Below are 26,540 nucleotides of genomic sequence, written 5' to 3'. Positions count from 1 at the left end.
CTTTCCGGGAACCTGTGTGTGTGCCTCACCCCGGGCTCCGATGGTGCTGATGCAGTGAGGCTGGATCAGCGGTGACCGCCCCCCGCCCAGTGACAGCCCGTAAACACTGGTGTCACTGACAGATCGGGTGATGCTCTAAAGTTCAGCCCTGCCCCCTTGGCCTTTCCTCGACCGAGGAGTCATCCAAGGGCACCCACTGCCTTCCCTTCAGTCCACCTGAGCTGTTTTTGTCACAAAGAAAAACACTAGTACAGTATATTAACGCATATATATATGTTATGTAGAAAGATGGTAACGATGACCCTATATGCAAGATAGCAAAAGGGATGCAGATACAAAGAACAGACTTTTGGATGCTGTGGGAGAAGGCGAGGTTGGGATGATTTGAGAGAATAGCATTGAAACATGTATATTACCATCTGTGAAACAGATCACCAGTCCAAGTTCAATGTGTGAAACAGGGCACTCAAAGCTGGTGCACTTGGACGACCCTGAGGGATGGGATGGAAGGGAGGTGGGAGGGGGTTCAGGATGGGGGGCACATGTACACCCATGGCTGATTCATGTCACTGTATGGCAAAAACCACTACAATGTTGCAAAGTAATTAGCCTCCAAGTAAAATAAACAAATAAAAATTTTAAAAATTCTCTCAGTTCAGTTCAGTTCAGTTCAGTCACTCAGTCATGTCCGACTCTTTGCAACTCCATGAATCGCAGCATGTCAGGCCTCCCTGTCCATCACCATCTCCCGGAGTTCACTCAAACTCATGTCCTTCGAGTCGGTGATAACATCCAGCCATCTCATCCTCTGTTGTCCCCTTTTCCTTCTGCCCCCAATCCCTCCCAGCATCAGAGTCTTTTCCAAAGAGTCAACTCTTTGCATGAGGTGGCCAAAGTACTGGAGTTTCAGCTTTAGCATCATTCATTCCAAAGAACACCCAGGGCTGATCTCCTTTAGAATGGACTGGTTGGACCTCCTTGCAGTCCAAGGGACTCTCAAGAGTCTTCTCCAATACCACAGTTCAAAAGCATCAATTCTTCAGCGCTCAGCTTTCTTCACAGTCCAACACTCACATCCATACATGACCACTGGAAAAACCATAGCCTTGACTAGACTGACCTTTGCTGGCAAAGTAATGTCTCTGCTTTTCAATATGCTATCTAGGTTGGTCATAACTTTTCTTCCAAGAAGTAAGCTCTACCCATGTTTAAATTAATTGATCTAACATTTGTATGATATTCCTTGCAAAGAAAATTTAAGCCTTTACTGAGTATATATATACATACATTTGTAAAAGCATTCTTTGTGAGGTACTGTGAAAAGGAGTTCATAATGCAGATACATCTCAATAGTACCCCACTTACACTAATTTGCTCAGGAGGCAAATAAAGACAATATTCAATAAACTAGATTGCTCTGAACTAGGCAGGTTAAAATTCAAATGCAGGATTTCTGTGCCCATCTCAGAATGGAAGATGAACACAGGGCAGTGCCCAAAAAGAGCACAAACTTCAGTGCCTTAGAGACCAAGGTCCCCATCCCAACCAGACACAGGTGAGTACCCTTGGAGAGACGGCCCACCCTCAGCAAGCCTCAGTTTCCTCCTGTGTAAGATGGGCTAATGCAACCAGGGTATTTATTGGAGGTAATCAATGAGAGGCTCTGCCTAAAACACCTAAAACCAGAGCCCAGAGCATGAGGGTGCCACAAACGGAGTTGTTTCAGCACGGGTTACTCGAAGCTACAATTTTTCCAGCAAGTAGTTCAAAGGGGTCACTGTCAGCTGCCCAGAAAACCCCCCTGCCTCCGACTCCTTTCCCAGCTGCAAGTTATTCCTCCGGGAAGCCCTCCCTCATGCCCTGGTGGTCGTTTGGCTCTCCTCCTATCAGCACACCCGACACTGCTCTGAAAGCGCGTCTGTTTCCCGCCACGCGTGGACTTCACGGCATCCACCCGTCTGCACTGAACTTGAAGCTTCCAGGAGGGCTGGGCATCTACCTTGTTCACTATGCGTCTCTAGCCCCTGCTCAGCATATTATGGGATTTCCGTAAATACTGAATAAATGAATGAATGAATGAATGAATGAATGACAGCCATTAGATGGCTACCTAGAGAAGAAAAAATATCAGGAAAGTAAAAGTTTTGCATTCTTATAATTGCCTTTAAGCCTCCTTGAATTACCTTCAAAATATATGAAATCTGAGCTTCCAAATGCTCTAGCATTTTCCTCCCCTCGCTATAAGAATGTGCATTTTTATTATTAACATATATTTATTAGAATAATTGTATAATTATTCCAACTAATTATAATCATATTCATTATTCCCAATTCCTCTTTTGAATACATGATTATAAAATGTGTTTATCATGTTTGACACCTTTCTAATTCTTAAATTGACTATGTATTAGTCACAGAGACCCTAAGGAAGAAGGAAATCCTTGGTAGAAAAGTGTTAATAATTTACTAGTTGCAAACTGTACTTTTACCTCCAAACATCAGGTGGGTACAAAAAACATTGCTCATGTTTTTTAATCTACAAATTTCTTACATTTTTATGGCCTGTTCTTTGGGCTTATTTATGATGGTTTGGGACAAAGAGACAACCTTTGCCATTATGATTTATATTCTTCCAACAAAGGAAACACAGAAAGAGATAAGAAATCCAAATTAAATCATGACACTAAAGAAAAAAAAAAAAAACATGAAGGTAAGGGGCTGAAATTTTTAAATCAAAACAAAGAGGAGTACAGACAGACTGTGGACAAAGAAAATAGGAAATTTTCAAAAACCTAAGCTACAAAATCTAGCACTTACCAAATAAAAGTTTTCAGATGCCTTATGTCCTGTATTTGTGACATTATGAATTAATGCCTGCTGCTGCTGCCGCCAAGTCACTTCAGTCGTGTCCAACTCTGTGCGACCCCATGGACTGCAGCCCACCAGGCTCCCCCATCCCTGGGATTCTCCAGGCAAGAACACTGGAGTGGGTTGCCATTTCCTTCTCCAATGCATGAAAGTGAAAAGTGAAAGTGAAGTCGCTCAGTCGTGTCCAACTCTAGCGACCCCATGGACTGCAGCCTTCCAGGCTCCTCCATCCATGGGATTTTCCAGGCAAGAGTACTGGAGTGGGGTGCCATTGCCTTCTCCAGAACTAATGCCTACCCACTAAAATATTTCATATGCCTTATTTTAATCTTACTCAGCTTGTGTTGTTGTTTAGAAAGCTTAACAATATATTTTATTATGGTAAAATGTTAGCAATTAGCAGCAGATAGCCAATATTTTCCTTTTTTCCCCCCCATTAATGCCATTTATCAAAAAAAAATTGACCTGGACATCTGTTTTCATTTTTAGTGATACTTTTAAGCTCCTTGATGGTTGAGCACCAATTCTAAAACTTGATTGGATTTCAAGGAAAGACAACTGCCTTAGAAACAAAGAAACTGAGAGAACTGAGAAGAAAAGTTCCTGCCTTTGAGCCTTCTTGGTATAAGCACTGTTGATGATAGAGGCCAAAGGTTCGGTCAATAGCACAGGCAGCCAGCGGAGTGAGCGATCTAACCGTAACACAGCTATACCCAGGCTGAGTAAACACTCCTGTCCAGCCCAGGAACTCCTAGTAAAAGGACTTAATATGACTACAGAACTAACTGATGCTAACTAAGGCCCCTAAGACACACGGTCCCATTAATACGACCACAAAATCATACAGAACACGGACTTGGATTATGCATGAAACTTGGAAGCAGAGCACATACTGACATTGGACTTGCAGGTAAGAATTCTAGACTTAATTCCACATCACAAACTCCAAAAAGCCAAAACCAAGACGAGGAAATCATGTGTGAACTATTTCTGGCCTCCATAAAGAAGGCATAGAGAACTGAGTCCACTCACAAACACACTCGTAAATATTTATGACACTTTTACATTTCGCTTTGCCCATATCACCTACATTTTGTGAAAGCATTTACCTGCTGTACTCCCAATTTTGTTTAGTATTGCCTTATAATTTGCTGGGAAAAAAATGTACATATTTGACAATTTTTTACTTCTTCCACATGAACTAAGTTAAAATGGAGTTAAGAAAAGAAGCACAATATGATTAATTTTCTTCCAAACTTTTCATTAAGCTTACTTATCTGATCTACTTCAATTTGACTTTAATTCTTTTATATCTAGAACCCAAGGTCCCCAGATTGTTTTCAAAATTACTACATATAAATCTTTTCTTGTATCAAATCTTACCCAGCAGACATACTTTACTACCAAAGGCTATTCAGAAATTACTTATCTGCATTGCTTAAAGCAAGTTGGACATGGTCTTTGTAGAGGCCAGACAGTCACAGAGAACACCAAGCTCCTGGAATCTGAGGATTTAAAGAGGGGGAAATTGTGTTTCCTCATCTTTTTTCTTTCTGCTGTGGCTCCAGCTCTCTTAGGAAGTTACCCAATGCCACAATTCTTTATCCACAAAAGAGAACAAAATATTAATACAAAATGAAAACCAATATTTAAAACATCCTGGTGGACAAAAACTAGTACAAATGAAATAAGGTGGATCAGTAAATTCTAAGACAGAGATTTGAGTACAGTATTTAGTTTGCTAAAGTCAGCTGGTACAGTCTGGAGACAAGAACTTTTCTGGTTACATGCATATAACAGAAATTTTAAGCTGCAGAGTTCTACCAGCAAGTTAGTATGTCCACTGTGAAGCAATAATGATTCTCTGATACCCTCTATTAAAACCTTGACAGCATTCTCCTTCTATTAGAAACCCGGAAAGTTACTGCAAGCATTAGGCTAAAGGTTTTAAGTAACATAGTTTAACATGTCAAAAAGGAGAGAGAGAGAAAGAGAGAAAAACAGAACAAAGGGAAGTAAAGGCCAAATTCACAGTAAACTCCCTTGGATTAAAATTAACAAATTAATTCCTAGACAGAAAAAAAAAAAAAACTGTAAGATAGAAAAAAACCCACTCAAATTACATCTTTTGGAATTCAATTATTATAAAATTGAATCTAGAAAAGTGTGGAGAAACAACAGCAAAAAGATAAAAGTAGACAAACACGCAGAACGGAGTGAAGCAAGAGCGGCAGGGTACGTGGGTGGGTGTTAAAATTTGCAAGTGAGTGCTATAAACAGAATAAAACAATGGATATTGAGCATTGTGTTTGACAGATTGACACTTAAAGCAAAAAGAACTGTTAGGAGCCATATGGTAGGTTGGGTTCCAACAGTCTTTGAAAGGACATTTTATCTATTCTATCTAAAAATAGCTTAGCAGTGATATACAAACATTTTTTTGAGCAGAAGAACCATTTTTTTCACCTGCTACCCCAAGATTCATGCTGTGGCACCTAAAACCTTCCTCGAAGCCTCTGAGACAGCTTCTAGGAACCTTGGAACTCTGCTGACCAGTGCAAGGGCCACAGTGGCAGCAAATTCTTTCGGAGTCAACAGATCCTAATACAATCGGGAGGAAGAAGGACAGAACCTAAAAACAACTACGTCAGATGCAGCTGTGTCTGATTTCAGCCCAGCTGCCTCAGGGCTGGGCCCTTATTTCACCCTGGGTTCACTGTCATTCCCTACGTGAGCATCACAAACCACCTCCCAGCCCACAGCTTGGACATTCTGTCCACCAACCCGGACCAAAAACGCCAGAGTCAGCATCGCATCCTATCCAGCGTGGGGAGAAGGCCAGCTGGCTTCAGGCTCCAGTGTGTGCTCTAACACTGTCATCCGACTCTCTGTGTCCCCATGGACTGTACCCACCAGGCTGCTCTGTGCATGGGATTCTCCAGGCAAGAATGCTGGAGTTGGGGGGCCACATCCTCCTCTGGGGGATCTTCCCAACCCAGGGATCAAACCTGTGTCTCCCGCATTGCAGGAGGATTCTCTCCAGACTCCTCCAGAAACGACCCCTCTCGCCACCTCTGGGCACAGTCCCCGCTGTGAGCAGGCGGCCACCCTCTTGCCCAGGGACCCTGATGCCTTCCTGCTGGCCCCTTTGTCCTACTCAGTGATCTAGAAACTCTAGTTTCCAGTGATCACTCACACTAGTGATCAACCAGAGTGGTCCTTACACGGAGGGTTGACTGTTTCACTCTTCTCCAAACTATCCCCCGATCCTCCACTTACCTGGAGGAGAAGTCCAGCTTCCACAGTGGCCTTGAGGTAGTAGCCACCCTGATGTGCTCCCCCACTTCTCACAGCGACTCATCGCCTCACAGCAGCGCTGCTGGCAGAGGGCCTGGGCTGGCAATGCCCTGGGCCCTCCAGCATCACCTAACCCCGCTGTCACCTCCCCAAACCACAGCCTCCAGGGCCACCTACATCTAGGGACAGTCACCAGGTCCAGAGGCCCCAGGGAGTGGGGGAAACGGATGGGCCTGCACAGCAGCTTGACCTCTGCCACTGCCCTGCTTCCTTCTGCTCCTTCCACACGTCTTCATCCCATCCTGAAAAGTGACCTTCCCCCTTTACACCACCTCCAGGCCTGCCTCCCGAGACACCAGCCTGCCACGAAGGTCCCACACGATCCAGCCCTGCCAGCATCTCCGATCTTCCTGGTCTCCCCAGTTCAGCCCGCTCCAAGCTCACTGGCCTTGGTTTGGTGTTTCCTCCTGAGGACCGGTGAGCTCCTGCACGAAGGTCTTGGCACAGCTGTCCCTTCACCTCCTTCCAGCTCTGCTTAAGTATCACCTTAAACACGTGCATGCATTGCTTACCTGTCTGCCTGTTGATTTCACTTGGAAGAAATTACTTCACTTACAAAAGAGTGTGAAAATGACTTTTTTAAATACATGAAGGCCGAGTAATGGTAAACAAACAAAACAACAACCAAAAAAGTTCAGGGGTTCTGGACTCCACCCTGAGCCCCAGTGCCCAGCACTGCCCCCCTGCAGCTGTGTGGCTTTGGGGCAGGGACCACACCCCTGGCAGCCTAGGCCCCCTTATGGTGGGGAGACTGATTTCACAGAGACTCTTAGAATGGCCCCTGAGAGTTAGTTGATTTCTTTTACGTTAACAGGCTGTGAAAACAACAAAGGGCATGTAAATCCTGGTAATTCTGAAGAGATGACCCCATGAACCTCGCATACCAAAAAAACCCACCCAGAGTACACTTGCATCCTGGCTTGAGGTCAGAGTCCTAGGAAGTGGCTTTTTGGCTCTACTCAACCATGAATAGACTGAGAACTTCCAGCGAAGTAGAAAGGGCTGGACGATAGCATTCCCAGGGCACAGAGCTAGCCCAGCAAACATCACTGAGAACCCAGAAGGGTTACAACCACTAGTCTTGTTACGTGGTACAAAACCCTAAGATTTTGCTCTTCTTGCACTGACTTTAATTACTTCAGACTTTATTCTAATCTCTAAGGACCTGGCAGGGGGTGGGGGGTGGGAAGAAAGCACATAGGATTTCAAATATCTAGGTCTCTGTATGTTCATCAGAAAAGCTTTAAATGTTAATAACAGCCATATGTCTGGTTATTTGAGATTAGAGACTGAAATCTTTTCATGTGTATCTTCAACTCAAACTTTTATATTTATTTCTGTTCTTGTGATACAGAGTATCTATACTTGGCTTAAAAATAAAACAATAACTCCCCCCAAAATTTCAGCTGTTTTTATGTGTTCTTCCATTCATTTTTCATTTACTGGAGTGAACTGTGAAATGGCCTTGCCCATAACCTCAAATCCACCAGCTTGATTGATTTCAGGGGTTGTGTTGGAGACCCACCCTGCCGAGCAGAGAAGAAAGACCACCTGTAAGCTGGCACTAACGAAGCCACAGTAATTTCACACCGACCATCACACCCTATGTTCACCTTTTCTGATTTATTTGTGAGCTCACTAGAGTCCATTTCTTTATTTCTAAAGAGAGAATCACGTAAGCTTATGTGAGAGACACCATTATTAAAAACCATTGTTCATTAAAAACCATTGTTCAACAGTTATACCTTAACAATGACTGCACCATGTATTAAGATGATAATAATTAAAGATGGTGCTATAGAAAGATAAGGAAAGCAGCCCTTGTCCTAATCAATTAGCACACAATGGCTGTGCAGTTCTCTAGATCCACATGCTACATCTGGGAACATCCCTGCCTGGGGTGAGGCGCACGCGCGCGCGTGTGTGTGTGTGTGTGTGTGTGTGTGTGTGTGTGTGTGTTTCCCCTTGGGAAAGTCAGTGCTACATCAGATTATCTAGGTCTTTGCTAAAGCAATAATCTACCAGAAATTGGCTTCGCTTTCCACATCCTCCTTTGAGAATAACATGCACTCTTCTGATTTTTCTTCATCGCTTTATACAACTTAATATTCAGGCTAGGGAAACTAGAAATCTCCTCCAGGTCAAACAACTGCTCAAATCTATCCACAAATTTATTTTCCTTCTCCAGCCTGAATTTCATGACCCAGAGGATGACGGTGGTTTCTTTGCACAGATGGTCGAAGGTAACGAGGAGTTCTTCGAGAAATGGATGAGCATAGACGACGTCGGCCGCCAGGATGTAGTCAAAGTTGATGGAAGCCCTGGGGAAGTTCTTGTCTAGAGCTACACCCCAGGAGAGCTCTTTGACCTGAGGCAGATGCTTAGCTTTCATTTTGGTGTTTCGAGAAATATTATACTGCAGGTTTCCAAGTAACTCGGGTAAATCTGTGGCAGTCACGTGTGCGCCTGGGAGACAAAGGACAGCAGGGAGAGAAACCTTCATGGGATGAGGTGAAGCCATCGGTTTGTGAGCCACCATGCACTTTGCAATTCGGCACGAAGGCTAGCCCCACGTCAAAGACACAGTACACACAAGAGGGAGATGCCTTCAGAATGGATGCTAAGGTAGCCTCGCGCCTCCCCTTACACACAATTAGGTTCTCCAGGTATTGATGCTTTTACATCTGCTGCACTTTTCTGGTCTCCTGGGTTTTTTTTCTTTTTTTGGTCAGTTTTGTTTTGTTATTCTTGCTGTGATTTTCTATTTATCTACTTAAAACATCAAAAGGAAGGGAAATTCAAAGATTTTTGGTATCCTCATTGGATTGGAACAATCAGATGTCACTGTTGAAAGATGAATGGGATCTTCCCTAAAAGAAACCTGAGCTCCAATCATGTGAGACCAAATGAGTGTACGTAACACTGAGCACCCCATCATTGACCAGGAAGTGCTTAAGTGTGAGAAGTGGAAGCAGGAGAGACGACTTCTCAGTGTCACTACATTGAAAGTATCATGACACCCAGGTTCATGCCCATGGTTTCAGCTTGACCCCATTATAAGCCTGACTCTTACAACCTGCATTTGGGGCTTCCCAGGTGGCTCAGCAGATAAAGAATCCACCTGGCAATGCAGGAGACGTAGATCCCATTCCTGGGTCAGGAAGATCCCCTGGAGGAGGAAATGGCAGCCCACTCCAGTATTCTTGCCTGGGAAATCCCATGGACAGAGGGGCCGGGCAGGCAGCAGTCCATGGGGTCACAAAGACTGAGTGACTGAGCACGCGTGCACACACAACCTGCACAGACAGCTCATGCAGCCAAAGGTCATACACACAGAACAGAATGCTCAGATGAAAACATATAAAGAAACCCATAGTTAAAACTGAATACTGGCGGTCATTTTCAGGAGAAAATTTTACACCAAAACTCAATAAAGTCTGTCCCCTAACATGAACTTTAGGCAGTTGGAGAACCTGAAAACAATGTGTATATAAGTCTAGAATTGTCTGAAATCTACATCAGACAAGGACAGACTCGGGTAAGGGACGAGAGAATAGATCTGGAGGGGAATCCAGTTCACCCCAGACCAGTTTAGAACCCATTTCTCACCCATGATGGCAAATTTCTCTGGCTATTGAATCTATTTCTGGAAACTATTAAAATGGGAGGGAAATAAACATTTCATTGGTAGAATCACAGAGATAAAAATCTCTGCATTCTAGTGTGTGTGTATAGGGTGGGAGGTCTATCAAGTTCAACAAATCTTTTTAAAATCTCAGGATAAGGAATGACTCCTCCCTCCACTGCCCTTCACCCATAGGAATATAAACTATCTGAAGGGGTTGAAAGAGGATGAGATGGTTGGATGGTGTCACCAACTCAATGAACATGGGGTTTGAGTAAACTCCGGGAGTTGGTGATGGACAGGGAAGCCTGGCGTGCTGCAGTCCATGGGGTTGCAAAGAGTCGGACACGACTGAGTGACTGAACTGAGGCACTGGGGCTGACTATGAAGAGCTTCATGTCTAGAGGTAAACACCACCACTGACCAAACAAAGCTTCCCTCTTCTGATGCTTGTGTCAAGTCATACAAGCAGACCAAAGGGACTGATTCTTTTTAATGAATGGACAACTTCCCCAAACACAAATTCTGCTCTTAGATGAGGAAGCTTTCAGGTATAAATCCAAGAGGACCTCTGACACTAGCCATACTAAGTGGGATGGTGACTTTCAAAGCAATGTCAAGACAGAGCAATTTATAAAAATAAAATATTTGGGGAGGGTTTCAAGGGTCCTATATTTCTCCAGTGTTTTAGAAAGTTGTGAATTGCTAAATCTTGAACTCCCCTCAAGATTTTAGAGTGGCAGGTGTGCACTTCTGAAGACCAAGGAAATCAAGGCGGATTTGGGCTGCACACATCAGAGAAGGCAGATAAATTAAGGCTGTGAAATAGATAACAACAACAAAAAAGATTGAAGCAGGCTCAGACACACGTAGAGACCATCGCACATTTAGTTGGAAAAGAAGATGCTGGTGAAAGAACAAGCGATCGCAAAAGAAGAATGGAAATAACTGAGAAAATAAATTCAAGGACATGTGCCTAAACTGAGAAGCAGACGTGACTTCTAACACTCTTTCTCTATTCTAACAGGTGCTTTTTCATAAAAGAAAATGACTTCAAAATCCAAAAGGAATACACCAAGTATATGGGGACGTTGAAATGGGGCTGAAATTTAAATAAAGAAGAGAGAGTCCGCAGCAGTCAGCTCTGCCTATGCCTCATATTTCCCATGTCCTCCAGCAGCCAGAATGCCAGGATATACATGCCGGCTAGAATGCGCTTGTGACCTACACCCCAGGAGAAGAACTAATACAGCTTCCCAGAAAATTCGGAAAGAAACCAGTTAGGTGACTTTAACATCGTTAAGTTTCTTAATGAAGCCCATTCAAAGCATGAAGGGGTTGAAAACAGGCCCTGATTCATGTTGATGAAGAGCAGAAACCAACACAGTATTGTAAAGCAATTACCCTTCAATTGAAAATACATAAAATTTTCAGAATAAAACTAGAAATAAATAAATAAAAATAAGAAAAAACTAAAAGATATTCCTTAATATCAGGAATAAGAAGGCAAACAAGCCCAGGAAAAAAAAACGGGGGTGGGGGTGGGGGTGGGGGTGGGGGGGTGGGGGGGGAATATATGTACAAAAAAAAAATATGTAAAAAGACTCACTTATGAGAAACTGGGACCAACTTTCTATCAGGAGGAGAATTTCAAAATAAACTATCATTTATATTTATATATATATATATATATATATATTAAAAAAATAGGCCCAGGTTATAGTAAAATGAAAGTGAAAGTTGCTCAGTCGTGTCCAACTCTTTGCGACCTCAGGGACTATACAGTCCATGGAATTCTCCAGGCATAGTAAATGGATACCAAAAGCAACTAATGCTATCGGATCATTGGATTCTCTGATCCCACTTGATCTAAAGCAGCTACTTACCAAGTAAACTCGCCACAATGGAGACGAGCCCTGTTCCAGCTCCAATTTCAATCACATTTTTGTCGACCAGGTTATACTGCTTTACGTTAGTTTCCAGAAAATAGCACAGAACAAGGGCCTATGAAAATGCAAAAAAAAGAAAAAACAGGGCTTAGTAAGTAATCACAGAAAGCAATATTAAACTCTATTAGACAAATACCCCAACGATGCTATAATACATATATGAGCACATGTGAGAGTGGGCTTCCCAGGTGGCACGGTGGTAAAGAATCTGCCTGCCAATGCAGGAGACATAGGAGATGTGGGTTCGATCCCTGGATTGGGAAGATCCCTTGGAGGAGGAAATGGCAACTCACTCCAGTATTCTTGCCTGGGAAATCCCATGGACAGAGAAGCCTGGCGGGCTACAGTCCCCAGGGTCGCAAACAGTCAGACACAACTGAGCAGGCATGCACATGTGAGTGTATGTGTGTGTATATACACATCTCTCTATAGAAAATTATCCACAGAAGTACATTCTCCAATAGGTTCAACATTTAGGATAGAAAAAGTCTTTGGGGATTGTTGGGGAGAGAAGAGAACTAAGAATATAGAGTTCAGTTACTTAGGCTTGATTATCTTTAAAGGAAGCAACTTCTAATAGGGCTTCCCTGGTGGCTCAGAGGGTAAATCGTCTGCCTGCAATTCAGGAGACTCGGGTTCGATCCGTGGTTTGGGAAGATCCCCTGGAGAAGGAAATGGTAACCCACTCCAGTGTTCTTGCCTGGAGAATCCCATGGATGGAGGAGCCTGGTAGGCTACAGTCCACAGGGTCGCAAAGAGTCGGACACGACTGAGCGACTTCAGTTTCACTTTCTAATAATAAGAGTCATTTTAAAGAAATATATGTTCAAGATTGGGGCAGACAGTAGAGGGGGCTGCAGCCTTCGTAGGACAATTGATAAATGAGTGTGGCCTTTTAGAATATTCTGCATGTTGAGACTGATACAGATTTCATTTTAATCGTTTAACTCAAATAAAGCCCAGTTAAATGGGAAATAAAAATGTGTACAATTCTAAACTTTTCTGACCCATAGTAACCAAAAACTGAATGTGTAAACAACAGTCTTTATTAACCCTACAAGTCAGAAATAGAATTGGTGGAAACATTTTCCCAATTTCTTGATTTCTAAATTTTACTGTTGCTTGAGGTCACAAAATAGAACTATGGAACCTCTCTTCTCCTTCCAAATGGTATATAATAATAGACAAAATTGGATGAAAAATAATTTAAATTATACCGATGGCCAAACAACAGCGCCATAACAATCCGTGGCTTCATTGATCCGGATCTCATGACCAGCGAAATGAAACCCTTCCCAGGGGATGGTCGTTACAAACGCTGGAACGAAACATCTCCGCATGATCTCTGCAACCACTGTCCTGTCAGCATCGTCTTCTCCGCTCTCTGAAAGGAAAAGAAAAAGGCAGTGGGATGTGAGGGCGATCTGGTTGCGACATCTGTCACCCCATTGATCGCCAGGGTTGATTCGGCTGATCTGGCTGGCTAGGCGGGTGTCCCCTTCCTCCCACACCGCTCCATGTGCGTCCCTCCCGAAGCTGCGCGCTCGGTCGAAGAGAACGACCATCCCCGATAGAGGAGGACCGGTCTTCGGTCAAGGGTATACGAGTAGCTGCGCTCCCCTGCTAGAACCTCCGAACAAGCTCTCAAGAAAAAGGCAGTGGTTGTGGCTGCAGCAGTAAAACCATGGCAAAGGAGAAGAATCTACTGGAAATGCAGCATTTCCACTTGCTCTAAGTTGCTTCTGACCAGTCGTTGACGTCAGCTGCAACATAATGGTAGTAAGGTAAAACTATTTGAAAATAGCTCTTAACAGAAGCTGACATTTCACACACTGGGACAACATCTTTCTGATTTTTACTGAGGTTGAAGTCAACTGCTAGTCCTTTCTGCAACGCTATGTGAAATAAACAATTGAAAGACTTTTTAAAAAAACAACATAGTTTAAAGGCTAGCAACCAAAAAAATAAATAAATAAAGGCTACCAATCTATTCATCTAGAACAAAAGAAAGACTGACGACAGAATCTAACATTTCTACTATTCATATTAGCTTCACAGTGCAATTCCAGTTATTTCAATGTAGCAGATCCTTTGTGACCTGCCTTAATCCAAGCAAAAGACATGTGATACCATCCATCAATTACACTTGTATTATATTATTATTACTTATTTTTATATTATTGTTTGGGGGCAACTCATGACATCTTAACATTGACAATATCAGATAAGTTTCACTGATAAGAATACAAAATGTTGCTTTCTGGAGAGCAATCTTATGGTATTTTGTTAATTTATATATAAATACCCTACAAGCCAACAATCCTGCTCCCTCTTCTAAATTTTTACACAAGTCCTTAAGTGGATATGTGTGAAAATATTTGTCAAAGACCTACATCAAACACACTAGAAAGGTTGCCAGGAAGAAGCTGGAAAAGGAAAGGAAGTATGAAATGGGTAAAAAGGATGAATGAAACAAGATACAGACAGATACACATACAACAGGGGGGTCTTGCTGAGATGGTGCGCATGTACTATGACATGAAGGGTATGGCTCGCTCACACCTCTGCCCTGAGACCCAAAAACAAGAAAGTAAACAAACAGAAAAGAAAAACATTTCCTAGAAATTTGGAGGAAGTACAAAAACTTCTCATTCTGGTCTTCATAGAAGAAGACAAGTTTCTCTTGGGAAATTTATTTCCCAAATCTCGAAAGTTAAAACCTTCACACTTTCCAACCTTGCCATCATTCATACTTTCAAAACAGATATGACACTCCAAAGTCAAATGTCATCCGATCCTTGAACGTCAGATGGAAAACACCGCGGCTGCCTCCTGGTCTCAGCTTGCACCTCATCCAGGAAACTCAAGTTCCTCTGGGGATGAACAACATGCCCAGCTTGTTCAGCCTCTTTGAATATTTCCATTGAGGGTGAAGTTGTTCCTTCACAAGCGGCCCATTCTGCAATTAGAAAATTTGATGATTCACAATTCTCCCTAACTCTAAACCAAAATCTGACACCAGCAATTTTTAAATCTATTCTTCCTAAAAGTAAGGAAGCAGTTTCCCTCAAAAACGAGCAAACTTTTATCATTAAAGCAAGTCCCAAAATTTTAGGAAAGGGGAACATGCAAAGGTTTAAAAAAAAAAATGAGGAGTTTGGCACCAGTCTTAAAAATTCTGGACTCAAGGCCCCAGGAGATTTTGCAGCTTCTCCATGCATTGAGGCAAAAACAGGGGTGAGAGAGAGGCTGCCCTGAGTTCTTGAGTCCTAAGAGAAGACGTACTGAGTTGGCCAAAAGGTTTTTCCATAACATCTTATTGAAAAACTAGAACAAACTTTCTGAACCACCCAATAGTTGCCAAACTCTGTCCTGTGAGCTCCAGTAACATCATTCCGTAGCATTCTGGGAGCACAGTGGCAAGAAGGAGATGAAGTTTGTCCCTGTTGGAAGATTCCCTCAGGGGCCACAATCCAGCAGGAACTTGAGCCAAGATGATTTCCTGTCCTAAATTCTGTGATCCCTGAACAGACCCAGACAGAACCAAGCACTCTCCGAAGGACTCTAACCTCACCGCATTCCACAGTAGGGGGCCACCCCCGCAACCCCCTCCACCAGCACTCACATTGACCTTGGCAGAGATGCAGAGAAAACAAACTGGTGAAAAATGGAGAGTCCTAAGCAAGAGACACCTCTTCTAACATATTTCACTGTATTTCTCCTGAAACAACAGCAGGCTCTCACATTCAGGAAGAGCTCCAGGAAGCCAGTAATATTGGTAATAACGTTGCCTTTGAACTTTAACTTTCATTTTGCTAGATTCACTTGCCTTGCTAAGATGGGAGGCTGGGGGGACAGCAGAGGGCTACGAAAGTTCTTTAGGGGAAAGCTGAGAACTTTAATTGCTTCCTTGACCTTTAGTTGAATGTGCCTGCTTGGGCCTCCTTGCGAACTCCTTATAAATGGAGCACTTCTTTGACAAGTCACCTAAGGTATCGGGGATTAATAGACCTTAGAGCACACGAAATCCCAGGAGCACCTGCTAAGATTCCAGTCTTTGATATAAAAACTTTGCCGGTGAGTATTTACCGCTACCACACTGACATCTCTGACTTTGCGCTTTCCTAAAAGAAAGCTTAGGTGACCAGATCAGTGCTGCTGTCCTAACAACTACAGTGTAATAACAAATGTAAATAAATAGAGCTAGTCACTTTTTTTTCAGGAACGACATTTTTACTTCTATAAGGAACTGAGATTTAAAATATATATGTAAATATATTATGTAATTTTTAAAATGACTTACACCCCCCAAATTAAAGGATCTTCCAAGAGATTGGAATTTCATGAAATTTCCAAAGAATTTCATGAAACAACAACCACTATTAATCGCATGTTGTGGTGGTGGTGGTGGTGGTTTAGTTGTTCAGTCGTGTCAGACTCTTTGTGACCCATGAACTATATGTAGCCCACCAGGCTTCTCTGTCCATGGGATTTCCCAGGCAGAAATACTGGAGTGAGTTGCCATTTCCTCTCCAGGGGATCTTCCCAACCCAGGGATCGAACCCGAGACTCCTGGGTCTCCTGCATTGCAGGCAGATCCTTTACCCAGGGATTAATTGCACATACACCCTAAAAGAACACAATTCTATCATTATACAAGGTCATTAGAAATTAGTTATGCACCTATGCTGATCACATGTCCTATAGCAAACACTGTCAGGCTGAAGAAAATTTAACTGACAGTGTTTTATATTAGTATTCTCCTTTGAATTTAAAGACTATATGAATATCAGTCATTCCATAGAAAGGGACACTCATAAAAAATATTCCTTAATTGATAGCAGGAAATCAAAATATACTGAATTTGGGTACTTAAAATTATTTGTCCAGATGTAATACATGGGATTTTAAGAGCAAATACACACACACAATTACATCCAGCTTAAAACTTGAGGGACTTCCCTGGTGGTCCAGTGGTCCAGATTCTGGGCTCCCAGTGCAGGAGTTCGATCCCTAGCCTGGGTTCGATTCCTGATCAGGGAGCTAGATCCCACAAGCAGCAACTTGGACCTGGCCTAGCCAAATAAATTAAAAAAAAAAAAAAAAACTTTACTGTTTTTTAGCATTAAAGATTTTGAGGTTAAAAAAAATTTTTTTTGGCCTCACCTCTAGACTTGCAGGGTTTTAGTTTCCTGACAAGGGATTGAACCCAGCCCGTGGCAGTGAAATCACCAAGCCTTAAACACTGGACCGCCAGGGAACCCCCAGGGCTAATAATTTAAGAACAATTATTTATTTAAATTTAAAGACAGGAGATTCCCAAGTGGCACTAGTGGTAAAGAACCTACCTGCCAATGCAGGAGACATAAGAGACACAGGTTCTATCTCTGGGTGGGGAAGATCCACTGGAGAAGGAAATGGCAACCCACTCCAGTGTTCTTGCCTGGAGAATTCCATGGACAGAGGAGCCTGGTGGGCTACAGTCCATAGGGTCGCAGAGTCGGATAAGACTGAATCAGTTTAGCATGGACTAGCACGCACTCAGTGTTTTAGCAATATCACCACCCATTTCAAGGTTGATGACAAGAGCCACTGGGCAGCAATCTAACAGAAAAGCTGCACTTTTACAGGGCGTCCCTAACATTGCCTTGTTGTAACAAAAGGGGGAAATCTATGCTCCAAACATAATACGCAAAGAACAGGTTCCCAAAGAGTATGTTTGGCTATTTGTTGATTATGGGACTGAATCTTGAGAAGGTCAATGAATTAGTGGATATTCTTTGGTTTTTAGGAAAGATGTGAAGAGCACTTTTCTCCAAAAGTTAATAGTCTTATCATACAATGGAATTCTAATTTACACTTCCGAAGAACAAAATTCTACACGTATTCCTTCCTTGTAATCTAGCACTCAGCCCCAGGACAAATAACTAAAACCAGGAAATGTTATGCAATATGTGGAATTTTGGCTTCCCTACATGAAAAGTAGAAAACTTCTGATATCTATACCTGTGTGTGTTAGTCGCTCAGTCGCATCCAACTCTTTGCAACTCCATGGACTGTAGACCAGCAGGCTACTCTGTCCATGGGATTCTCCAGGCAAGAATAGTGGAGTGGGTTGCCATTTCCTTCTCCAGGGGATCTTCCCAATACAGGAATTGAACCCAGGTCTCCTGCATTGCAGGCAGATTCCTTACCATCTGAGCCCACAGGGAAGTGCTATACCTGTAGATAAAGCTATCTACCTTAATCTTAGAGTATTATTATTAATGAATTTAATATTGAAACAAATATTAAAACAAACTGTAAATAAAACACAATCAAGAAACCATAACAATTATGTTGCAATTTTAGGCTTATCTGTCTTAATGCTTTTGATACTATAAAGGCTTAACACCATTTTCCTGCTATTAAATCTTTGCTGATTGTGAATAAAATCTACCAGGTGCTCTTGTCCTCTGGAGAACTAAAGTGATTTCAATTACAAAGTAAAAATTAGCAAGATTCTGCCATGTTACAATGATGATTTTCTTAAGAGGAAAATCCAACAGTGAATTGACTTTCAAGGCTGGATTGCAACAAGCCTTCAAAAACGCAGGTTCTGTCTGCATTCTTCTCTTTTATACTTTTAAAGTCAATAACAGCAGTAATAGATGGAAGGGTCAGATCACAGAAATACATGGGAAAAAAAATTCTTTAACAGCTATGACAAGTGAATTTAAGCTTCCATTTGAGGGCTGTCATGAAGACCTGTCAGCAAAATTTAAAGTAAAAACCCTTCAACTAAATGAAAGAGACTGTCATTCAATAGAATCTTCTGTTCAAAGATGAATGTCATGTGCTTCTTAGAAATACCTAGAGAGTTTTTTTTAAAGATGTTAAAGATATTTTCAGATTAGTGAATGGTCACAGGCAAACCTGAAAACTAGAATTCTGAAAGGCTCAGCAATGTCAAGTTCTCAGGCCCTTATGTTAAACCTGATTCCCTTATGCTGTTTTCACAAATTTTTTTTTTTTGTCTGGATGTCTGCTTAGTTTCAAGAATATATAGAGGCTATAATTTTTTTGCCAGAATGTATTTTTTAATTGGAGGATAATTGCTTTACAATGCTGTGTTAGTTTCTGCTGTACAACAACATGAATCGGCTGTAAGTATATGTGTGTGTGTGTGTGTGTATGTAAACCTTTATATGTATGTGTGTGTGTGTGTGTGTGTGTGTGTGTGGTGGGTGGGGGGGCTTCCCAGGTGGCGCTAGTGGTAAAGAACCCTCCTGCCAATGCAAGAGACCTAAGAGACGTGGGTTCAATCCCTGGGTCGGGAAGATCCCCTGGAGAAGAGAATGGCAACCCACTCCAGTATTCTTGCCTGGAGAGTCCCATGGACAGAGGAGCCTGGCGGGCTGCAGTTCATAGGGTCACAAGGAGTCGGACACAACTGAGTACCTTAGCACACACGTGTGTATATACACATATATGTCCCCTCCCTCTTGAGCCTCCCTCCCACCCTACATCCCACCCAGCTGGGTCATCACAGAGCACCGGGCTGAGCTCCCTGTGTTATACAAGAGGCTGTAACTTTCATTAAGTGGCTCAAATGATAACTACCAATACATTTGCCAAAGAAATAAAATTCACTTTTTACTGAGACTGCTCAGGTTGCAAGTCAGGGGTTAAAAAATAAAAAAGAACCAAATTTAGTTGTACTCAGAGCTGGCTGCTGGAATAGTACCAACGTGGGATAAAAGAAATACTTCAGACGAGCAATGGGAAGCCCCACCGCTTGGCTGAATCAGGAGAAGCATCCTCAGGAGGAGACATCTGAGTTGCGGCAGAGGGAAGATGAGGGCTGCCAGGCAGGGAAGGGAGGACGGGAGGTCAGGAGAGATAGACGCAGCCCCCGCCGGGGCGTGGAGGCAGGCTTGGCGAACCGCGAGGACCGCGAGCTGGTGTACAGGCTGGTGTGGAAAACAAGCCGGAAGAGGCGGGCGGGGATGACCCGAGGGCAGTGCTGACCTTTCTTCTACAGGGTGAGCAGGAGCAATGACTATCATGAGGACAAGAACTGACCCCGTCGAATTTGATACTAGAGAATTTCCTTCTGGTGGTAGCAGCGGAGGCTACTTAGAAGCGAATCGGAAGCCATAATCATCTAGACAAAAGACGCACGAGTCTGCAGTGAGGCAGCAAGCCTTGGGTCTAGGAGCCACGGGTGACTTTGTGGGCTCCCGAGGCAGTGGTAGACTCCTCCCTGGAGGGCAACAAGTGATGTTCAAACTTGACATTCAACCGAGTTTTGAAGATATCTGAGGCAGATTACCGTGTTTAAGGGTTATTATTCAATATGTGAAACACTGATTAGTCTTATCTAGCAGATATTTATCCAGATTAGTTTTTAAACACGTAAAATGTGTTGATAGATGATTCTCCCATTAGTAACTTTGTGTACTCTGGTACTCCAATTAGTATATTAATGTTAACTCAGACTACAGTTTGGTATGTTTCTTAAACAGCAATAGAATTACTCAAAATTTCTTCTTCCTATATTAAGGCAGTATTGCTTATGATGGGAACTGTGCTCAGCCGTGTCCAACTCTTTGCCACCCCATGACTATAGCCAGCCAGGCTCCTCTGTCGGTGGGATTCTCGAAGCAAGAATACTGGAGTGGGTGGCCATTTCCTTCTCCAGGGGATCGTTCAAACCTGGGGAATGAACCCACATCTCCTGTGTCTCCTACCTTAGCAGGTGGGATTCTTTACCACCAGCGCCATCTGGGATGTTTCTTCGCAAACATCTCCCCCTGTAAATCTCAGGCATGTTTAGTCCCATCCTGGCATCCACCTCTTGAAGGGACCAAACCAAAGCAAGGCAGAACAGAGGACATCAGGCAGGCAGCTGGATGGCCAGGTTTGGGAGTCACTGTGAGCAGGCATCACAGAGCCTTGGGTTAGGATGGACCTGATCCAAGGCTGCGCACCTTGAGAGCAGCCTTTATAGCATGTGGCTACTTGTGCTAACAGCTGGAGAGCAGCTGTTGACAAGGGTAGGCAACCTGAGATTTGGCACAGTTGACGTGGATGTGGTTTTAGACGGTTTAGATTATAATGCAGTGTTAGACACTGTTCGTTGTTGTTCAGTCACTAAGTCATGTCTGACCCTTGTGACCGCAAGGACTGCAGTTCACCAGGCTCCTCTGTCCGTGGGATTTCCCAGGCAAGAATACTGGAGTTGGTTACCATTTCTTTCTCTGGGGGATTTTCCTGACCCAGGGATCGAAACCACGTCTCCTTAGAAACCAAAGACAGAGGAATTTTCAGCATTCACTATAGTCCTAACTTTGTGCATAACAAGTGTTACCCTATAATTCTTGGATCTTCAGGCCAGTGTTGAGTTAGAAGCACTGGGCTATGGGCTTGCTCCATCCTTTCCAAGCACAAGATAACCAAGTACAAAAGAGGTAGATCGGGAAGGGCCAATACCCTTCAGTACTTGAGAACTGAGTGTTCTACTGGTTCCTGAAAGCTTTTCCAACAAAATGCCATGTGACTCTGCCCCATCGGCACACTCTTAATCGCCTCAGCACCACGCCTGTGAATGTATTTTGAAAGCTTCAGTCGGCTACGTGGATGATTATTATGGGCTGTGTTTGTTCACGTTGTAAAATACTTTCATACTGGTTCTGTCTGCACCTTACCTTGAACTTCTTCCATATCTTCTGTAATTCGCCAAATTACCATATGCACAGTGGAAACCAGGCTTTGTACTAATGGTAATGATAGTGATGAGATTTTATTCCTAAACTGCAGAGAAATCGCATCTTCATTCAAATCATCTAAATGGTTGGATTCTCTACAGTGATTATGACTTTAAGTGTTTAGATTTGCAAAAATTACTACAGTTAAACCATTCACGTTTAAGCCATGTAGGCTGCCAACACTGGGCATACACCCAGCTCTCTTGGCCTAATGATGCTCACCCAGGCAGAGGCCACCTGGTACGCCTAAAAAAGGGAGGCAAAAAAAACAGGACTACAGTCGTTAGAAAATATCCAAAGTGTGTAGATAAAACAGAGAGAGAAAGAAATCTAGACAATTAAGTTTGTACAACTGTTCTACAAAAATATGGTAATAATTCTTCTAGTCTATGTCAAGAGCGTATGTCTGCACATTTTAATTTTTATTTATTTTTGACTGCACTGGGTCTTAGTTGCTGCATGTAGGATCTTCGATTTCCATTGCAGCATGCAGGGTCTTTAGTTGCAACGGGCAGGAGCTTCTAGCTGCGGCATGTGGAATCTAGTGGCAGCATGTGGGATCTAGTTCCCTGACCAGGGATCGAACCTGGGGCCCTGCATTGATAGTGTGGAGTCTTAGCACTGGACCACCAGGGAAGTCCCTATCTGCACTTTTTATCTCAAGGCAATGGGAACAGTTATATATTACATAGTCTATGAAAAGTCATTCTTGATATTTAGGATGATATTAAAAAAAAACAGTGGCTCAAATCCAAATAACTCCACTGGTAGTGGAATTTGACCTTAAATTCTCCTTACCACAAGAGGTCAAAAGAGGTCAAATTACACTGTGTTTGCCTCTAATTAATACATCAGAGGGACCATACACACAGGCTAGACAAATTTTATAGTCTAAAATCAACTTTCATGGAAGCAATTGTAAAAACCATAAGACTATTTTTATCTCTCTTGCAATCTTCCTATCTGAAAAGAAATAACTAAGAAATCACAATCATGTATTTAACATGTAGCATCTGGGGAAAATTTTTATTCCACTTTTGCAGATTAAAAAAAAAAAAACTCTATTAATACCTAGCAAGTCTATATACTTGATTTATTACCTGTCAGAATTATCTCTAACGTATCATCAAGTATAGCAGGAGACAATAAACATTGTTAGAGATAGTTACAGGTTAGCAAACACAAACACAGGTGTATATGCAATTGATAAAAAGCCCCAGCTGTCTTTAGGACATCATTGAACGCCGTAAAGGTTGGCATGTACACTGTTAGTTGCTTTGTCTTCTTAGAATTGGTCAAATTACATAAAGAAACAAAAAATAATTTACCTTTTTGAACTTCTGGATCCATTAAGTGATTAGCTAATGGATGGCGATATATCGATGCTTTCTTGATCATTTCTTGAAAACTAGACAAATAACATTAAGATATCAAATGGTGATAATTAATTCAAAATGTGCTCTCATAGTTACCGAATAAAATTTAACACCAAATACAGTAGAGAAAATTATATTAAAATATCTTATTAAGAAATTATGATTTTTAAAAAGACCATTAAAACACAATCTATCTAGTACCAACTAAAATTCAGAGTCAGAAATTTTAGAAGTTCTTGGAAGAAGAAAACACATTCTTCACCAGAGCCACATCAGCTATCACAAAGAAAGCCATCATCTTCCTACTAACTAGTCAGAGAGCAATCCTAAAACTTAAGAGGTGATTAAAACATTGGGAGAGAAACGGTTCCACTCAGTGTAGTGAACACCATAGCATTAATCCAAAACAAACCTCCCTACATAGCAACAGATGCAAAGATGCTGTCACCCATGGTCATCAGCCTGTACCCAAGGTCAAATAGCCCAACCACCAAACACTTTCTTTTTTGAGTAGCTTCTTCTTAAAAAACAAAACAAAACAAAACAAAAAAAAAACAAAACCATACCATCTCAGCAAAGATATTTAAAAGGAAAGGAATTCAAGCTTTGTATGCCTCTCAAACAAAGCATATCTTGTGAATGAATGAGCTTAAGTAAGTTGTAGTTCCAACTTTGGAAAACAACGATTTGATATTTTAAGCATCAGTTTTTGAATCCTTTAATAATCACTGTACTACCATGAATTAACATTCACCCCTTTCCTACCCGGCTCCTAAAACACATGTCACCGCCACCACATCTTTCTTTAAACTATGCCTCAGTAAATTAGGAGGCAGATTGTTTTCCTTACAGTTTACAAAGGAGGAAAATCAAAGGTTATATTACGCCCCTGAGGTCACAGGGCTGAACAACAGCGAAAGTGGTCACCCGGTTTGTTCCCAATTTAGTTTCTCTTCCATTAAAGGGACACGGTCTTTACAACACCTGTCCGCCGGCAAGTCAACATTTATTAAACGTGAAGTCTGGACATACCTATGTACACGAGTTAGCTGAGTTTCTAGAAGGTTAAAAAGGATCATCCACAACTTGGTCTTTGCTGCTGAGACCCTCTGATGGTGCCCGAAAGGCGAGCGCCCAAGCTCGGCAGTTGACTACTGTACTTGCTGGCAGCGGGTCTAAGCCTGACAGCTGCGTCTGCACAGCCTCTGAGATTCAGCAGCGAGGCTGGGACGCCCGTAAATAAGGGGTCGGAGAAAGTAAGTAGGCACATTCCATGCGGGCGTCTCGTGCCCAGAGCGAGAGCCAGCGGGAAGGTTTCAACTCCTCCTGCAAATGAGTGAAGGCGACTCGGGCCAAGTGATAACTTTTCACTTGGATGCCAAGAGTTAGTTAAGCGTCCCCAGCTCTGACGTCCTGTGAAACGGAGGCCACATGCTTTCCGTGTCACCTTGTCTGGGTACGAAGGCCATTTTTAGCCTCAGACAACTGCCCCAGAAGGTTTGGGAGAGCGTGTGCTGCAGAGCTCTGACCGCAGGGATTAGGTTACCGCAGTTCCTTCCTACAGGGAGTGAAGAGGCAGGCCGAGGGTATCTGTAGCCTGTACACCTTCTCACGTGCATGTAGGGTTGCAACTCAGAGTGTGTTTTAACTCCCGCGACTGCTGGAAATAGCCTGAATAAGAAGTTATTAACAGGTAATGAAACCCAGCAATATTGTAAAGTTAAACTTAGGAGTGCGGGTACAGCCTCTAAGAAATACTTCACATATGATGATGGATGGAGCTCACAACAGTGGATAGGACAGGACGAGTGGTCTGGGAGCCTGATTTTAATCACTCCTGTCAATAATTGGCCTGTGATTTTAGGCACTGACTTAGCATGTTTCTTGGCTTCCTCATCTGTAAAATAGAGATATAAAAGGCACATAATATCTATGAGATGAATATGATAGACAAAAAAACATTCTGGAAACTGCAAAATCTTAAATGAGGAAAACAATTATCCACAGGCAGTTAATCCTGGGCAGAGGACACGCTCTTTTCTTTTTGGATCTTTTTAAAACAAGAAGGAAGAATTATTCGGTGAATAAAAAACCACCTGTCTTTCCCCACAAGTTATTTTTTAGTTTATTTTTTAATTGAAGGATAATTACTTTACAGAATTTTGTTGTTTTCTATCAGACATCAACATGAATCAGCCATAGGTGTACATATGTCCCCTCCCTCCCATCTCCCGCCCCATCCCACCCTAGGTTGATACAGAGCACCTGAGTTCCCTGAGACATACAGCAAATTCCTGTTGGCTATTTTACAGATGGTAATGTGAGTTTCCACGTTACTCTCTCCATACATCTCACCCTCTCCTCCCCTCTCTCCGTGTCCATAAGTCTGTTCTCTATGTCTGTTTCTCCATTGCTGCCTTGCAAATAAATGCATCAGTATCATCTAGATTCCATACATATGTTAGTACATAATATTTATCTTTCTCTTTCTGACATACTTCACTCTGTGTAATAGGCTCTAGGTTCATCCACCTCATTAGAACCGACTCAGGTGTGTTCCTTTTTATGACTGAGTAATGCTCCATCCCCACAAGTTATTTAAAAGATCAAGGAACCTCAGTTTAGACAGGCAGAATGTCTAAATCATCTGAAGAGACATGATGACAATGATTATTTTGGTTATATTGAACTGTTTTGGGAAAAAAGAAGTACAGAGAGACTTCTGCCTCCAGCTCTAAGTAGCTTATAGCAACACAGCACTGACTTTTTACTCAATTATTTGCTTAGGAAGATGTTTAGGGCAAGAGGCTAACTTTCCAAGCATAAAGTGGCTAAAAACAGAACAAAATTCAAAAGAAGAAATATCCCACTTGGTACCTGTGGAAAACTACTTTTTAGGGATGGAGGAAAACTAGGATATGGAGTCTGACAAAGTGCAAACCAGCTCTGAATCCACTCAGTCCTGGTTAAAGTAAGGTGACCTTCCCCTCTGCTTCCTGCCAGAATACCTTCTGGAAACCTCTCCAGAGGAGGACTCACAACATCTACAATTTTTTATACATAATGTCCAGCATTCACTCAAAGTTTACTAGTCATACCAAGAAACAGACAACAAACCCACAGGTAACCTAGATAACCAGGATTGTTTGATACAGACTTCAAAGTAACTGTGATTAAGATATTACAAAAAACAGATGAAAAGAATTACACCAGAGAACCTAAACCTATAAAAATGAATCAAATAGAATAAATGAAATAAAAAGCTCTATAGCAGGTTTAACAGCAAATGTAGAGAAAGCTAAAGAAAAGATAAGTTGAAATACAAATTTACAGGAAAAGTATAGGATGGTCACCATGCTAAATAAGTTACAGGTATCCCAACTTGCTTTGAAAAATGATAAATTTGCTATGCTGCTGTTTGTCTTAAATGTGTAACCTTTTTTTATAGGTAAAAGAGCACCCTGAATTCTGAATTAGAAGATTTGGGTTCAGGTCACAATGTTTTCCTATTAGATGGGTGAATTTGGTAAAGACAGTTATAATAACATCTTGAAACTTGTTTCTTCCCTTATAAAGGATCTACCTTGGTCACAGGGTTTAGAGGGAAAAAAGGATA

The 26,540-nt window shown here is 42.3% G+C and overlaps 1 protein-coding gene across 3 annotated transcripts; it reads right to left on the bottom strand.

The window, feature by feature from the left end:
• Nucleotides 1-4,971: 4,971 nt before the first annotated feature.
• LOC129624736 (protein-lysine methyltransferase METTL21E) lies at nucleotides 4,972-24,254 on the bottom strand. Of its 3 annotated transcripts, none has more exons than XM_055542984.1 (5): nucleotides 23,690-23,902; nucleotides 22,877-22,956; nucleotides 13,017-13,183; nucleotides 11,737-11,854; nucleotides 4,972-8,691 (listed from the first exon to the last, which is right to left on the bottom strand). In XM_055542984.1, the coding sequence occupies exons 2-5, from the start codon at nucleotides 22,944-22,946 to the stop codon at nucleotides 8,231-8,233; spliced, it is 816 nt and encodes a 271-aa protein (XP_055398959.1). In that variant the 5' UTR covers nucleotides 22,947-22,956; nucleotides 23,690-23,902; the 3' UTR covers nucleotides 4,972-8,230. The 3 variants fall into 3 exon arrangements, with proteins under 3 accessions (XP_055398959.1, XP_055398958.1, XP_055398957.1); XM_055542983.1 differs by lacking the exon at nucleotides 23,690-23,902 and adding an exon at nucleotides 23,491-23,676; XM_055542982.1 differs by lacking the exon at nucleotides 23,690-23,902 and adding an exon at nucleotides 23,957-24,254 and having other exon boundaries at nucleotides 4,991-8,691.
• Between the last annotated feature and the right edge of the window lie 2,286 nt (nucleotides 24,255-26,540).

This window comes from Bubalus kerabau, chromosome 12 (assembly GCF_029407905.1).
Source record: "Bubalus kerabau isolate K-KA32 ecotype Philippines breed swamp buffalo chromosome 12, PCC_UOA_SB_1v2, whole genome shotgun sequence".
Lineage (NCBI taxonomy): Eukaryota > Metazoa > Chordata > Mammalia > Artiodactyla > Bovidae > Bubalus > Bubalus kerabau.
Note: the sequence above shows the minus strand (reverse complement) of the source record. Positions and strands in the feature narration are given on the sequence as shown.

Coding starts and splice junctions, on each gene's coding strand:
- LOC129624736 (XM_055542982.1), bottom strand. CDS start 24,003: ATGATCCTTTTTAACCTTCTAGAAACTCAGCTAACTCGTGTACATAG. Junction 22,957..23,956: donor CAGCTAACTCGTGTACATAG/GTATGTCCAGAC, acceptor TTATTTGTCTAG/TTTTCAAGAAATGATCAAGA. Junction 13,184..22,876: donor GGATCCAGAAGTTCAAAAAG/GTAAATTATTTT, acceptor TTTTCCTTTCAG/AGAGCGGAGAAGACGATGCT.